The sequence below is a fragment of the Pteropus alecto genome, unplaced genomic scaffold, assembly GCF_000325575.1.
Source record: "Pteropus alecto unplaced genomic scaffold, ASM32557v1 scaffold20, whole genome shotgun sequence".
Taxonomy (NCBI): Eukaryota; Metazoa; Chordata; class Mammalia; order Chiroptera; family Pteropodidae; genus Pteropus; species Pteropus alecto.
Window position 1 is genome coordinate 11,103,130 of NW_006436298.1, and position 16,709 is coordinate 11,119,838.

General features: G+C 36.7%; 1 protein-coding gene across 1 annotated transcript in view; it reads left to right on the forward strand.

Annotated features, from left to right (window-relative positions):
• CRHBP (corticotropin releasing hormone binding protein) overlaps positions 1–10,556 on the forward strand; it is a 12,077-nt gene extending 1,521 nt beyond the window's left edge. The window contains exons 4-7 of the mRNA XM_006913160.2: positions 1,117–1,327; positions 3,217–3,365; positions 6,926–7,043; positions 9,837–10,556. Of these exons, the coding sequence (XP_006913222.1) occupies positions 1,117–1,327; positions 3,217–3,365; positions 6,926–7,043; positions 9,837–9,994 (636 nt within the window). The 3' untranslated portion in view covers positions 9,995–10,556. The remainder of the gene's footprint in view (positions 1–1,116; positions 1,328–3,216; positions 3,366–6,925; positions 7,044–9,836) is intronic.
• Positions 10,557–16,709: the final 6,153 nt, after the last annotated feature.

A 16,709-nucleotide genomic window follows, 5' to 3' on the forward strand; every position in this document is an offset into this window, starting at 1 on the left:
CGAAGCAAGAGGGTGCTGGTTAGAAGGCCAGCCCAGAAGCTGGCAGATGCTGGTTAGAAGACCAGCTTCACACGTCTGAGGGCTGAGCCCAACTTGCCCCTGCTGGTGCCTCTCTCTGAGGAGCTGTTCCAGGCTCGCAGACGTTGTTTTCAATGCCTGGGTGATCTGATTTTGGAGCAGAAGGGCACAGGCTGCTCGGAGGGTTGCTGAGAGGGAATCTAGTTTGAGGCAGATGGGGTAGGAGGACAAGGCTCCCAGCCTCATAACATTCGCTCTCCCAGTCATTCTCCGTAAGTCTAACAGGTCGGCTGCGGATGGCTGGAGTTCTGCAGTCCAATTAAAAAGATCATGATTAAAACCTTCAAAGTAGAATTATTTTGGAACCTGTCCAACGTGTTAGAAGAGGACTGGTCTGGTAAAGTAATTTGTAGCTGGCGATTTTGCTAATGCAAACTAGGCTGGGCTCATTAAATTGGTGACCTGTGGTGATTTTAAGAGTAACGTCAATAGACTCTGACCTTTTATCCAACTGCAAACTTTAACAAGTGAAGGCAAAAAGTCCTCAGTAGCCATTGTTGCCTAAGTGTGGAAGTAGTTCTTGATATTTTAATGTGATAAGAATTTAAAAAATGAAAAAAAAATAATAAAGGGGGGGAACATATATAACAATTGGCCGGTAGGTAAAGTTGCTGTTCTGGTTTTTTCTTTTGTCTGTTTTTGAGACATTTTGTTCATATTTCAATGAGGAGAAGAAAGAGAGGAACTGAAACCCAAATATTCTTCTGTGGAATTCTTCTGAAGGTGGGATGTGTGGAAAATATGACCAAAATAAAAATAGATATTGTCTGGAGTTTCATTTACCAAGGTGGCTGAAATTATAAAATAAAATTTACTTACTTTGGAAACTTTAATGTTTATTTTTAAAAAGCAATAATTAATTAATAATATTATTTGCAAACCACCCTCATTTTCAAAATATATACAAATGGAAAGCAAGTAGGCTGTCAGTTTCTTATGACTGAAGGCTCATTGCTGGGTAACTTTCCCCCATTTTCAACACACCTGTGACTTCAGTTGATGGAAGCAATCATCTATGTCTGTGTTTTTTGTTGGAAGGTATTTGATGGTTGGATTCTCAAGGGGGAGAAGTTCCCCAGTTCCCAGGATCATCCTATCCCCACAACTGAGAGGTACATAGATTTTTGTGAGAGTGGTCTTAGCAGAAGGAGCATCAGATCCTCCCAGAATGTGGCCATGATCTTCTTCCGGGTCCATGAAGCAGGCAATGGATTTACATTAACTGTAACGACAGATCCCAACCTCTTTCGTGAGTAGGCTCCCTGTCTTCTCAAGCCAAAGGCAGGACTCATGTGTTGGGGGATGGGGGAAGGAGGGGGTCTGTCAAATCTGCTTTTCAAAGATAGTACTATTGCACAGACTTAAGAAATTTGAGGTACGGAATGCTATGAATGGAAATTCTTTTATAATTAGAAATGACCTAAAGGGTATTGCTTGTTTTTATTATTATAAAAATCAAATCACAGTTTTTAATTTATTTCCCAGGCTAGGTAGGATACTAATTTATGGTGAATAGAACTCTAAGTTTTCTTCAAACTTTTGGTCTGATCTTCTAAGACACTACAATGCATTCATTCAGTGGCAAATTTAATCTCTCCAAGTCATTCCACTGATCTGTGATAAGCTTGAGGGAGCAGATATGAAGTTGCAGTCTTAGAGATATTCAGGCAAAGGCTGAAACACTGCATATCTGGGATGCAGTAGATAGATTTCATGCCCTGGGCAGAGGGTTGGACCAGAGGACCTCAGTGTCATCTGATTCTGAGCCCCCCAACTCTAATTTAGTTCATTTCTGATGGGTACACACAGAGATGCTAAAAAGCCGAACAATCCAGGCCTAAAACACATTATCTTAATCAAAATGAGCTCATTCACACAGTGTAAATATATATACGCCTTACTGTTAAAGTGTACAGCTGAAACTTATTATATTTCATTAACCAATGTCAACATAAAAAACAAATTAATAATTAATTAATTTAAAGAATGAGTTCATTCAACGCTTGTTTTTTTCCCACATTAAAAGAAAAAAATTTTTTAATCAGAAAAACATAACACTCGTTTTCGGTTGCATGCAATAGTGTTAATATTAACATTTCATGTGCTCAAAGAATGGGGACTTATCTGCTAAAGAATAATTTACTTACTGATCTTTAATTTTTGAAAGAAGCCCCCCGCACCCCCATAAAAAGGCTGATTCTGAGGACTGGAGCAGAATAATTCTGGAGTACAGAGTGAAATGTTTTTCCCATACTTTGTTTGGTTATAAATTAGAAACCTTCTGGAATCATCAAAGAATTTCAGTTCTTTTTGAAATGAAGTGTAATTGAAATTATAGGAAGGAGACAAGAGGTAATTCTGACCTAATCTGATTAATCAGAAACTTTTCTTCCATAACTGTCAAAAAAAAAGGTACAAACTCTGATGCTATTAGTTTCATAGCTAGAAGAATAAATTTAAGTCTAGACTTGAGACTCAGACAAAAATTTCAGAAATTCTTGGAAGTAAATTAAACATTAAAATTTATCTTTTAATCAACTTACCACTTAATACTCAACAAATATTTATTAGATGTAAGCCTGCTTTCTATTTTTTCTCAGACTGTTTTGTGACTTTTTTATCATTTATTTATTTTGTTATTTAAAAAGTGACATATGGCTCTATACATTATGAATGAAGTCTTCAGATAGACAGTGTTCGAGTTCTGGCCTCAGTAAAGCCTTGATTTTAGGTTTTAAAAAGTTTAAAACTTCTTTATACTCTTTAAAGCCTTGATTATTCCAGACTCCCAGCTTAAACTTGGACCCTAGTTTACTGAAGTGCTCCTAGAACTTCCTGCAGCTCATATAGTTTGGTTGATTATTAATTTATGTCTGTGATTGTTATAAACAAGGCAGCTCCTTGAGATTAAGATGAGAAGCCCCTTGCAGCCAAAGGCATTCTGACAATGTCCATATATCACTGGTGATTTTTATTCCCCAACTCCTTCCAGTCTCTGGGTTGCCTTTGTGATATGTACTCTCTTCAGGGCCACAGGCCCTAGACCATAAATAGGAGCCTAGAATAAGGATAGGATAAATTTCTATAAAAACTCAGCATATCAAGTACTGAAAAATGTGATTTTGTTTTTCTATAAAGCCTGCAATGTAATTTCCCAGACTCCAAATGGAAGGTTCACCCTGGTAGTTCCACATCAGCATCGAAATTGCAGCTTCTCCATAATTTATCCTGTGGCGATTAAAATATCTGATCTCACCCTAGGACACTTCAATGGCTTGCAGTTAAAGGTGAGTTCCTTACTTGCTTCCAAAACATTTACTAAGGCCACAGATTCATCAGAACAGAAGTAATCATACAGGGTAAACATGGATATTAGTAAATTGGAGGAGTATGTGCTTCTGTTTGACTATTAAGTCTCAAATGTGTGTGCCTTTGCTGCTTTGACTAAATCCCTCTTCTATTTCCGTTATGCTGCAAGTTGCATACTCAGGTGTCCCTTGTACCAATTTGAATAGTTTTCTTGAGATGTAGGAAATGTTTTCAGTTGGTAAACTTGTGGCATATAATTACAATTGAACTCTCTTGTACTTGCTTCATTTAAAAAAATTCTCTTCTAGCAGAACTTAGTATGAGTCATCTACACAGCTGGTTTTCTGATTATTGGAATTTTCTTTTGACGTGAAGAAAGTATCTCATTGACTGTGTTATGAAAAAATGCCAAATGTGGCATAAAATATGAAATTGGATTTTTATATTGCAAAATACAGTAAAGTTTTTTTACATTACATTTAATTCAGTACATTTTGCAACAAATTATTAGCTGAGAGTCTCCATCAACTTGTTTTCCCGTGAAATTCTGTATGAATTTTAAAATTAATGCTGAGTTTGATCACATTTACTTGCACTGGTAACTTCTTCCCTCTGAGTCATCCTCATTTCCTTTTACTTTCTTTCTCATATGTCTAGGTTGAGATAGCACATGTATTTTCTGGCATCAAAGACAGTCATAGTTCCTACTCAGACAGTTTTCAGAGAAAACCAAATAAATAGGATCAGGAGTGAGAAAAGGAGTATGTCTAATTTCCTTTAAGTCCTAAATTCAGTGCTATTTTGTTGTTGTTGTTGTTGTTGGACCTGAGTGGAAGAATAATTCTTTGATAAAGACCAGGATAAGTGGGTATCTCTGGCATAGCCTCATTAGCTTGAGATTGTTTGTATGTCCTTCCTGATGATTAGTATAGAAGATGGCATGTATGGTAGAAGATTGGGGGATCCACACTTCAGTTATTGTTGGCTATGAGGAGTAATCTTAGTGTTTCCTCTTTAAAAAATTTAGAGTCTGAAAAAAAAAATTCGAAGTCTGCAGTGTTCTAGGCATCTATTTCTGTACAAAATATTTTTTGAGTGCTTACCATGTGCAAGGCACTATTATAGATGCTCGGAATTAGCAATGAACAAAACAGATCCTGCTCATGTGGACCTTGCATTCTAATGGGATGAGATAGTAAAAATGTAATGTACTTCAACTAGTGGTGAGTGCCTTACAAAAAATGAAGTGGAGTGATGTGATAGTGACTGGGACAAGGGAGCAAAAGTAAGGGCAAGGAGCTCCTTGAGATAAGGTGATCAGGAAAGAAATGTCCTGAGAAGGAGACATTTAAAGTGAGACTTGAGTGATAGATAAGAAGGAGCCAACAGCCTCAGGAAGAGTTGGGAACAGAGAGAAGTAGTGCAGAGGCTCAGAGGCAGGAATGGGCTTGCTGGGTTCCATAAACGGAAAGAAGGAAAAGTAGAGGTGGAGTAGTGATATGAGAGAGCATCAGGGAGGGAGATGGGCAGGGCCAAGGTGTGGAGAGCTCAACAGGTCTTATTAAGGAGTTTGAGTTTATTCTAAGTGCAGTGGGAAACCACTGAAGAGCTTCAGGCAGGAAAGTGACGTAACCCATTTGCTTATGCTCAGGTGGGGTGAAGGTAATTGGGAATTGCTGATGTCATGACAAAATTAACTAACAAAATCAAAGAGGGGAGAAATAGGTTTACCCAAAGGCCATTCTGGCTTCCATGTGGTAAATTGACTGTAGGGGCCTAAGTTGTGCAAAGAGTGCACCTGGGGGGGCGTTGTCACAGTCTAGACAAGAAACAATAGTGGCTTAGTCTAGGGAGGTACAACCTCAACAAAGAAATCTAAGGAATCACTGTTGAACTGAACTCCAGAGAGGTCCCTATACAACTCAGTTTCTGCCATTGGTTGTAAGAATAGCTGAGAGGTTTGGGAAAAAGAGAGAAAAGTCATCGAACACCAAGAAATAGGTCTATTCCACTTCCTTGTTTCTTTGTTTTGTTCTCATTTTGGCTTCTGCTTCTTCCTATCTCCTTTATTCCCCATTTCTCCCACCTGAGCCTGCCTTTTCCCCTTCACTTCCTACTGAAATTTAGAACTTATAGAACCACGTGGAAAATTTAGTCCTAAGAGGTGCTCCCCTTGGACAGTCTCTACTTGTGAAAAAGACAATTAAGTTTTTTTTTTATCTTCACCATAAATGGCTTATTCAACTCTTCATACAAGAACATAAGCCCTGTACACTGAGGGGCTAATTAACCCTCTACTTCATCATTTGATGAAATTATGCACAAAGCATGTAGCATAGAACCAAACACATTAGGTGCTTTAAAAATGTGTCCCCACCTGCTCACTTTCGTTAGCTAGTTACTGTTATAATATTTTCTAAATTATTGTTTAGTTCTAGTTGCATTTCAGTGTCTTCTAAATGTTTGCATGTGTGTGTTTGTTTATATAACATTCACTATTTTAGATCTGGGTCCTTATGTACTAACGTCTGTCTGGTTAACCTCTGAGCACCTTACCACACTCCACTAGGTCTACATGCCTTAATAAAGAAGAAGACCACAGAGAAAAACAGCTATATCATTTGTGGGGGACAGTACAAAATAAAAATGTGAGAACCCTTATTTAAAAATTATTAAGAATTTCAAGACTAGGCCCTTGTAAGCATGGACCCTGTGTGGCAGCACAGGTGGCATGCACATGAGGCCAGCCTTGATTACAGGAGATGGGTGTCCCGAAGGGCAATATTTGGGACTAACGGGGGTTCTTTTGTTTGTGTGGGAAAGTGAAACACAGGAATTGCTGTGGATGAGACAGTGAGAGAAGGATGAAGGGCAGCAGAAAAAGGTGGTTGCAATGAATCATATAAAGTTTTAGACTAGATTCTTGTTTTGAGTAGTTTGAAATAAATTTTAGTTAGAAAGATAAACACAGTGATAACTCTAGCTAACTTGAGCCCCAAAATAGGGTTCTCTTCTTTCTTTGATATTCTTGTAACTAATCTAAATCCTTATCAGCAGAAATTATAAAGATTATCTCAATAGCGGAAAAATTTCTTTGTAAAGAAGAGGAAAAGACATGGGTTGAAGGAAAAACTGATGTGAAAGCCCTATTCATAAAAACTCTAACTGCATGTATTAAGAAATTCAAATAATTTTGTATGTATGTCCAAATGATTTAAAAAGCAAAGCATTTTCAGATTCAATTTTTATATATCTTATATGGAGTTTACAGATTCCCATTTTACCATTCCAGTCCTGGAGCTTATAAAGAAATGCAAACACATTTAAAAATGATTACTCAACTGATTTAGAAAAGCACTTCTTATTATTTTTTTTTTCTTTTAAATGTCTTTTAATTTCCAGAATCCTGGATGCCGAATTAAGTGGCACTGCCAGGAAGTCTAAGGCTGGTTGATGAATTTACCAGCTTGCCATTTGTCAAATGGTTTCTCTGCTATAATTGATTTACATATCCTTCCCTGTTGCTTCATTCTCTCAGAAACCCTCAGCAGGTTGTGGGGGAAAAGGAGACTTTGTGGAGCTGCTGGGAGGAACTGGATTGGACCCTTCCAAGATGATGCCTTTCGCTGACCTCTGCTATCCTTTTCATGGCCCTGGTGAGATGTCTCTTCGATTATTATTTATGTTCCTATCAAGATTATTTTCTTAAGTAAAACACCTTAATTTTTTGTACTTGGGAAGGCAACTTCTACCAAAAAAAAAAAAAAACCCTTCAATTTTGCACATTGAGCTGTTGTGAGGACCTTACATTTGAGCCTATGTACAGTATCAAGAATGCATTACTAAAATAACTGACATTGGGAGAGAAACCTATGAAATAATAATGATACACGTTTAAGGTTGGCTGTAAGTAAAACTATGAAAATGACAAAGCTTTTTTGTTGTGTGCTCTTTCCATCTTCTTAAAGGTCCCTGCTTTCATCTGCTAGATACTAAAGGGTTTGTTTACTAAAACTATGGTTCACATAGGAGATATATCATCAATTAGTAATGGTATGATAATGAAGTACCATCTAAACTTTTCCATATATACATATATGTGTATGTAATACTTAGTAAATAAATTCAAAAGTAGTGTGCTTTATTAGAAATTCTCAGAACTGCTGAATGTCCCCAACTTCTAGCAGCAAAACCAGCCTCTGAAAGACCGCTGTGGGGTCCAGGAAGGGGGTAAGAATCGCTCACCTCACGACCAAATTAATTAACAAAGTCCAAGGGGGAAGCAGAAGATTGCATTAAACATTTCTATAAGCACCACTCTCATATCTGTAGTTTAGATGCAGGAATCAGAGATTATCTTTAAATAGACAAAATTAAAACAGGAGAGGTAGTACAACAGTCTTTAATCGCATGGTGAACTTTCATCATAGCCCCCTTCCTCTCTTGTCTACACAGATCATTAACCAACTAGGTAATGAAGCTACAAATCAGACATCCTTTTGATTAGAATAGAATTAATATGCACAGGTAAACATTAAGGCTCAATATGTATTCCACTGTTCCTCAGATACACCTGTATAAAAGAACTTCAGATGAAATTTAAGGCAGGACTGGGCCTAGGGCAAGATTTCTAATAAAGGTAAAGGCAAGAGGTTTCTAAAAACTCACTTTGTTGAAAACTCAGGAAATATTTTATGATAATTTATGCTTGAGCTGTCAATGCATGTGGCTTCTCTTGCCTTTTGCCTGTGTTCTCTGAGGCACTGGATCCTTCCATGCCAATAGGCACCTGTGAGGAGATGCATTTGAGCTGGGTAAAAAGATTACATTAAGGACTAAAGAACACTCATGTTTTAAAATTTAGATAATTGAAGCCAGAATAATTTTGGTGCTTGAATTGTATGGCTTGAATTTGGTAAAAAGGTAAGACTAAGTGCAAAAAACCTACTTTTGCCTCAATTATCTAGGTAATTGAAACTAGTCTTAAGATAATTTGAAGGCTTGAATTCTATACTCATTGGTTAATTTTAGACTTTACTTTTTTTTGTTCATTCACCATGTTTCCATGAGTCTCTTTTAAGTTGTTCATATAATGAAGAACTACTAGAGACTCTGACCTTTGAAATGAATTTTATTAGGAATTGTCAAAGAATAAACAATACATATATTAACTAAAGGAAATAGGGCATGTTATACAGATTAAAGTTCAGAGTAAGATCAGAAAAAAGATGACCTTCCAAGTCATTTAAGAAAAACTAAATTTGGATCTTCTCATAGAAGCATAACCCAGACTCCCTGGTGCTTATGTTAAGATAATTATAGAGTTTATATTTATTATGTTTCCAAATTGACTTTTACCTCAATACATAAATCTTTCTGGCTGATTTACTTTATTTAAACCCAGGCACGTGTTTGTAAAGTATCAGCTATATAACAATGCTAGTGTTTCTCAGAATTAAGGCCTTATGAAGACAAAGAGAGGAGAAAATTAAGAAAATTAAAATAGCAGAAAGGATTATTATAGGGCAGATGAATCTTGCCTCAGGAACCAGCTTGAGGTTTAGAGGAATAAAATAAAAGTAATTTTTAATAAAAATAATATGAGTTCAGTATATACCTGCTTAGGCACATCTGCACTAGAAGATACATAAATGTTGCCAGCTTATACGAATAATGAATAAAATTGGATTTAAGAGAAGTAAGGATGTCAAAAGCCATTCCATGTACAAAGCACAGAAAAAAAATAAGAGAGAAGATGTGCAAGTGGACAATAGAACAAAAACAAATATATTCCATGTAGTATATCTAAACCATGCAAATAATTTTTTGTATATATGTAAGACAGAATTATTATATATACTATTACACATTATATTATATATAGTATGTACATTACATATATTATAGCTCAGAAAATAATTAACAGGTGATTTTTTTTTTGTCTACATAAATATCTAGCAGTACATTCTATCCTCTAATCTTGCCCACTAAATGACACTTGCACTCCTATATATTATGACAGCCAAAAACTTCTGCAAATTTCTAGCCTGTCCTTAGGGGCCAGTACTGCCCCCCACTGAGAACGTTGAACTAGAGCAAAGATGTGGACAGACAGCTGCCTTTACCTCCAAAGCCTTGTGTGTAGAATATGAAAAGTGCAAGGACACATCTTCTTGCCTGTATGCAGCCAGATTTATTTGGCTAACAGTGTTCTTGCACATGAGGAGAAAGGCTGAGTTCAATTTCACAATTCTACAATTAATTATATATTACAATAAAAATGAAAACAACAGTGTTTCTCCTGATGGCAGATGCATGGTTTGAGTCTGTGAGAGGAAGATACATCCCCTCACTTTCTTTGTGTTTAAATCATCTTGTTTACAGAAATGGTTTGACTGTGTGGTTTCTAACCTGCTGGGAAACTTTTCCACTTTTTCCATGAATTATAGCCCAAATGAAAATTGGCTGTGACAACACAGTGGTGCGCATGGTCTCCAGCGGAAAACACATAAATCGGGTGACTTTTGAGTACCGTCAGTTGGAACCATACGAACTGGAAAATCCAAATGGAAACAGTATCCCGGAGTTCTGTTTGTCTACTCTTTGAATAACCAATCCAATGAGTTTTTAATGGATATTATACATGATTTTGATCACCAACTAGTTAAAATCCTTTCATAACAGTCAGTGTGCACAGCCTAGAGCCCACATCTCCTCCTACTCCTGTCTGTCTCTTACACACACACACACACACACATGCACGCGTGCATTAGTTTTTACCTTGCTTTTTTTCCATTTGTAATATGTAAATGACCACATAGTAGAAAATAAGCCCTCCTTTGGTAGAAAACCAGTTTTTTTGTAATCCTTTGCTATGCTATAGTACTGAACTGGTAAGAAAAGTATAAAGCAATGTGCAATTAAAAAATATATTTCAAGGGAAAATACTACCAAAAAAAATAAAATGGTGGCATTCATATCAGTTTTATAACAGAAAATGATTAAACAATTGGATGCCTGTGTATACCAAAATAGTTGCATCTGTTTATTTATTTTCTGCTTATTATTCTGTTTACAGTAGGTAATGATTGTAGCTATTATTTATTGATTTGCAACAACTTGTTTTTAACAAAACTCTGTAACATGGAAAAGATTTTCCAACTGTAAATACAAACGTTAATAAATATATTCAGAATGTTGGTTCCTTGATTATTGTGCTTTGTTTTCTGAGTAGTCCCCTCCCTTATTACCATCAGAAAATTATGTTCTCATGTGGTGCCAAACCAAATGCTGAACAAAATCATTTTTGACTTCTTAGAATTAATAGAGCCTGGCCAGTGAAGTGGAATTATCTAGAGCAGAAGGCAGATCGCAGTGCTTGTACAAACAACTCTAACCGATGGACCCTGCCAGGGAAGCAGGACGCAAGGGTCCCTTCTCCAGCATCCCCCAAGAACACTGAGAATATGTCTTTTCAACGAGGACAGCAAAGGCCTTACAACTGTCATTGACAATTTGCAGGATTCCAAGTACTTCTTTGGTACCAAAGGCAGTTTACTGTTGACTGAGCCTTGTCCACATTTGTCTTGAGATTAACCATGTGGGGGCCAAAAATGAGGTCTTGAGCAACAGAGGGAATACTCCTAAGCGATATCCTCTTTACTGTGGATTAATGGATGGAAGCTACAAACAATGCCATAATGAATGGCCTTATTATTTAATATAAAGTTCATCTTATAATGGAATGTACTGGAATCCCATACATGAAACTTGTTAACAAAACCTGATAACCAGGCAGAAAGAAAAATATTGCTTGAAAAAGCTAAAAATATCCAGAATTTCGTACAAATTTTGGCCCAGTAGATATTTTGTAACGAATGAATTCTTTAGCAAATGAATGAATGGATATATTCATAACTGGATGGATATATAATTCCTGATTAGTTATATAAATGTTGAATTCCTTATTTAAAAAAAATCCTATGAAGTTGAGCCTTTTTATCTTTTTCATAGTCTTTCTCGCAACCTAAGAATCAATGCAGTCACTTATATCACTGTCAGAAGTTCCTGGCTTTTAACCCTCATGATCCCTTTATGCTGAGTAGAGAAAATGGTCTGAGGTAAGGAGGCAAGCATTTTACTGTGGAAGTTAGAACGACTTGCTTTTATTCCTAAGGGACATTTTGCAAACTACTTAGCCTTTCTGCTCTAAAATGGGTGGGACTGTTTTCTTCTAACCTTGACATTCCAAGATCATTCATTTGTGACATATTTTATTTCAAAGCTTGTTATTGCATAATAGTGTAAATTCTTTGAGAGGGTGGCCACTCCAGAGAACTGTCCATGACTTATTTTTTTGGAGATCCACGACTTGGTCTTCATTCCAAAAGGAAGGGGCAGCTTTCTGGAAACAGAATGGTAGATGAGATCTCTGGGAGAGAGTTAAAGCATGTGTCTTCAGTGGCACCTCTATTAATTGAGTAAAATGTTATATAAAAATTTGGGCAAATTTGACTTCCTAAGAAAGGTAGTATCCATAGTGATTGAAGTGATTGACTCTGGAGCCAGAACTTTTTGAACTTCAGCTCTACCACTTACTTGACCAAGGCACTGATAAGTGTTTGTTGCTTGTTTTTAATTTGAAAAATTGAGGTAATAAAGGCACATCCTTTAAATAAAGATTTTTTAAGTTTAAATGGTTAAATATATTTAAAGCCCAAGAAACATGTCCTGCACATACTAGCTGTTATTTTTATTCTTCTTTGTTTCTTTTTTTATTATTTCTTACTTGTTAGCAAATTTGCCACTCCAAGCCTTCTATACTCTTAGTAGGGCATCTGCTCTGTGCTCTGATGGTTTGTACTGATTCGATTGTCCTGTTTCATCCCGGGACATTTGTAAGGAAGCTAGGGTTAGTTAGGGTTGTTGTCTGTGACTGAGAAGCAGAGTAAGGTTACTGGGAACATTTGAGGGTGGATCATGTTAGGCCTTATCAGGTTCTCATGTGCCTCTCCTCACAGCTGACCCTTATCTGTAGGCTCTGCACTACTCCAGGATTAATTCTGGCCTTGGACAGGAGGAATTTGAACAGCTCTTGTCCAACATTCTGGTCATAAAGAAGTCACCACGCAAATAGTCTGTCTTGACTCTTTACTCTGAACCCTCCATAATCTTCCTAGCTTTTGGTTATCTCACCTAAGCTCCTGCCTGACCCTACTCTATCCTCCACACCTAACCCTACATTTTCCTAAATACTGATTAGGTTACTTTGGCTCTATTGCTAATCACTGAATTTCCAAATTCTTCTTGCCTTCATGCCTGAAAGTCTGAGCACTCTTGCTCATAGGTTTTAGGTCGCCATGTTCCTCCCACTCTCTGGATGCCTTTCTGCCTCCTATAAGCCTGCCCCTTCTAGCCTATTGTCTATGGAATACATTGGTCTGCTTATGACATTGGACTTTCTCTCAGTATCTAAAACAGTATGTCTTCTTCACCCCAACTTATTCTTGGTACTGTTGCTTTATTTAAGAGGATAGGGCAGAAAGCTGTGTGTTCACCAAAAGCCATTTCTTCTACCTCCCGAGAATGTAGTGAGACTACATGTTTCAATCTTTTTTACAGTTAGCTTTGATCATGAGACTGAATTTTGATTGAAGGAATGTGGCTAGAAATGATATCCAACCCTCATGTAATTTTCCATGCCTTCTCTTTCTTCCTTTATCTACTGGAAAGATATTGAGGTTCTAACAGAGGACTTCTTGGCCATACAAGAAGACAGAGCCATAGGCTGCAAGGAGCCTAGATCTCTGAATGAATACATAGAAGGCTGCCCTTTGATTAGGAATTAAACTTTGTGTGAATAAGAAGTAATCTTTTGTTAAGCTACTGAGATGATGATGATGATATGAGTTAACATCGTCCATACAATGGGTCTATCTAAATCAAATTCTCAGCTATTGTCTAATTTCCCTGGCTGGTTTTGCGGCAACTATCCACAGAAGTCCAATCTGATTGTTTTCCAGAGAAAAATACCCCTAATGCATATCTTTGATCTCGTGAACACCAGGTTTTGACTGATATCATTGTTCCTTTAAGAATCTTCTAAGAATAGCGATTCTTAGATTGGACTCCTTTGAAAATCTGACAAACTGTAGACCATCTCCCCACCCCCAAAAGCCCATATATACAAGAACGCCCTAAATTTTCTGAGAATTCACAAATTCCTAAAACTCACCCAAGATTTCAGGATTCTTATCCCTGCTTTAGGAGTAAATAATGAATAAAAGTGAGTTTTATACTAGTCTTCTCAAACTGGACTGCTTTCCCTTCAGTGTTAATTTAAAACATTCACTGGTTAATTTGGCTGCAAAATAAGTCCATAATAGCAACTCAATGTTTATGCTTTTATATTTTACTATTTAATTTTGACTTTAACTATGTGTTTTCTTTTTTCTGACCTGCTATGTAGTTTTTCCTCAGGGAGGAAATACATTTGACACAGGACAAATTGGGTGGGCAAAGATTCTTCCAGATCTCTCCCAACTTTGAAATTTTCTTTTTTGCTATTTTAATAGGGAGGCAAAATTGCCAGAGTTGGCCTGCAAAGTAGAAACTGCATGAAAGTAAGATAAAGATTTGATGGACAGGACTTACTTGGAGGCAGTTTGTTTATGTGCTTAACAAGATCTGATAAAGAGTTATGTATAGGAGCTTAGATTAGAGTAATCACATGAAATTATATCTGAATACACTCTTATCTGTGCAGTGAGTATTGCAGAAAAGAGAAGCACCTTTGTATGTTCAAATAAGCAGATTGAATGGTCTCAGTTTTAATGGATCATTTGTAATGATTACCATCCATTTTTTTCTCTTTGCATCGAAAAGTTTTTTCTTCTTGTGTTAAGACAAACTTTACACAGAGAGAAGAAGCAGAGACATGAGAGAAGAAATATGGGTAATAGAAAGAAGGCTTCATTAGAAACATTATGAAAATCAACGTCTCCAAATTAGACTCTGGGAACTATAGTATACCCAGTCCCTGTGCAGCTGAAAAATTGAAAATGAGAAGTGTTTTGCTGCTTTAAGACCATGTCACTACTAACACATGCAGCTGGATGAGTTAGAACTATTATCTTTGTAACTAGATGCATTGCCAGATATTGAGGTTTACTAGTAAGAAGATGGGCTTCTCTCCTCCAGGTTTCTAAAGTATAAAAAAATGTGTTCTGTGCTGTTAATGTTTCAGATATAATCAAGCCATCCAAATGCATAAGCAAAGTAGATGGCTACCTAAGTGGTATGATTTGAGGGATAGCAAAGAACCCACCTGACTGAAAACACCAAAATTTGTATATAATACTTTTCTTTTTGTTCTTTAAGATGTATTATTAGTTAAGTAAGTAATTCATGAGTACTTTATTGTTTTAAAAGATTCAAACCATACAGAGGTAACTCATTAATGAAGCAACTCATAAACTAGTAATTAATTTGACCATGTAAGATATTGCTACTCATTGTAAGGTGACATAGAATTGGCAGGTAAGTTTTGAGTAACGGAGAGTGTGGTGGGTGAAATTAAGAGTATGAGATGCTGAGAAGACAGACTCAGATGAATGTCTCATTAAGGCTAATGGAAAAACTAGCAAGGAACTGATGAAATCACTAACTGGCTGAAAGTTTGTAGAGGTAAGCAAAAACAAAGCTTGCCAAGGAGTTGGGGGTATTGTTAAAGACAAATTTTGTGCATTTCCTTTGTCTTGCCTAGGACCAGCTTTGAATGCAATCTTGCTTGCGCAGTGTAGATGAGACCAATAATACAGCTTTAGAAACAAAATCTGGTCCTGTGAGTACAAGCATCGCAATAGAGGGAGAGGAAGCCAGACATTGGAACAAGAAGTGGGGTGAGTTCTGATTCAACCATTAACTACCTATGTGTCCTTGAGCAAGTTGCCACACTTCTCTGAGCATCAGCTTCCTCATATGCAAAGTATAAACAAGAGCACCTACCTCTTTAGTGCACTAACTTTTGTGAAGTGCCAAGCACCATTCTAAGCACATGAAAGATGATATAAATATGAGTGTCCCTTTCCTGGAAAAGTTATTTACCAGGCTTTGGTAATACAATTTTATCTCAAATGCTATACAGAAGTGTGTAATTTAAAGAAAATAAGACATGGCTTTTTGATAAGAATTTATTTGGTAAAGAGAAAATAGTGAGTTTTTGTAACATAAAATTGTTATATATTTTTTCGTAGAACAGCCTCAATGCTATACTATTTACTCATCAGTTTATTAAAATGGGGCAGTCCATTTGCAAGATTTGTAAAATGGTAGCTCCATATTGCCATCTGCTCAGTGAAAGCCAATCTTCCACCTATTATGTCTGGCCTTAGTAACAGGAGCCTCTACAGTTCTTCCTTCTCCTGGCCTTCCTAGTGAGAAACATAGATTGAGCACCACTTAAGGGACACTGAAATGCCAACCCCAGGGTAAAGGTAGGAAAGGGGTATGGCTGGTATAACTTTCTGTTTGGCTACAGGTTTAAAAACGAAACAAATAAACCTAAAAACTTATCTCTGAGATGTATGGACATTAAGAAAATGTTTGGTTTTATTCTTAATTTAGGTGGTGATAAAAGCTAATATTTATTGAATACTTAATATGTTCCTTAACTGTTCTACAGACTTCTCATGAGTTGAACATTTAAACCTATCTCCATTTTATAGATGGAGAAACTGAAACAGAGAGAAATAAAAGTAAGTTGCTTCAAATTACACGAAAAACAGTAGAACCAGGAATCAGATTCCAGTGTTCTGACATCTGAGCTTGCCCACTTTATTACTGCACTGCTCTGCTGGAGATTGTTACTAGAATAAAGTGTAAAGCACCGCTTTCACAGAGGGTTTATGCCACCATAGCAGTGACCTTGAAAGCTTTCTAGTTCTTATTCTTTTATGAAAACACTCTATTTAAAGTGATTTTAGGGCATTTGTCTGAGGATATTATAACAAAGCAATCCCAAATCCAACTTGCAGAATGGCAAAATGCAATGGTTAATTTTATGTGTCAGCTTGTTCAGGTCACAGTACCTAGATATTTGGTCACACAGTTGTCAGGAAGTAGCTCTGAAGGTATTTTCTAGATAAGATTAACAATAATAGACTGAGTAAAGCAGATTATGCTCCATAATGTGGGTGGGCCACACTCAATCAGTTGAAGGTCTTAAGAGAAAAAGACAGAGGTCCCTGAGGAAGAGGAAACATCCTAGTACCACCTTTTTTTTTCTGGAAAACTCTGACTAACACATTAACTATTACTAACTT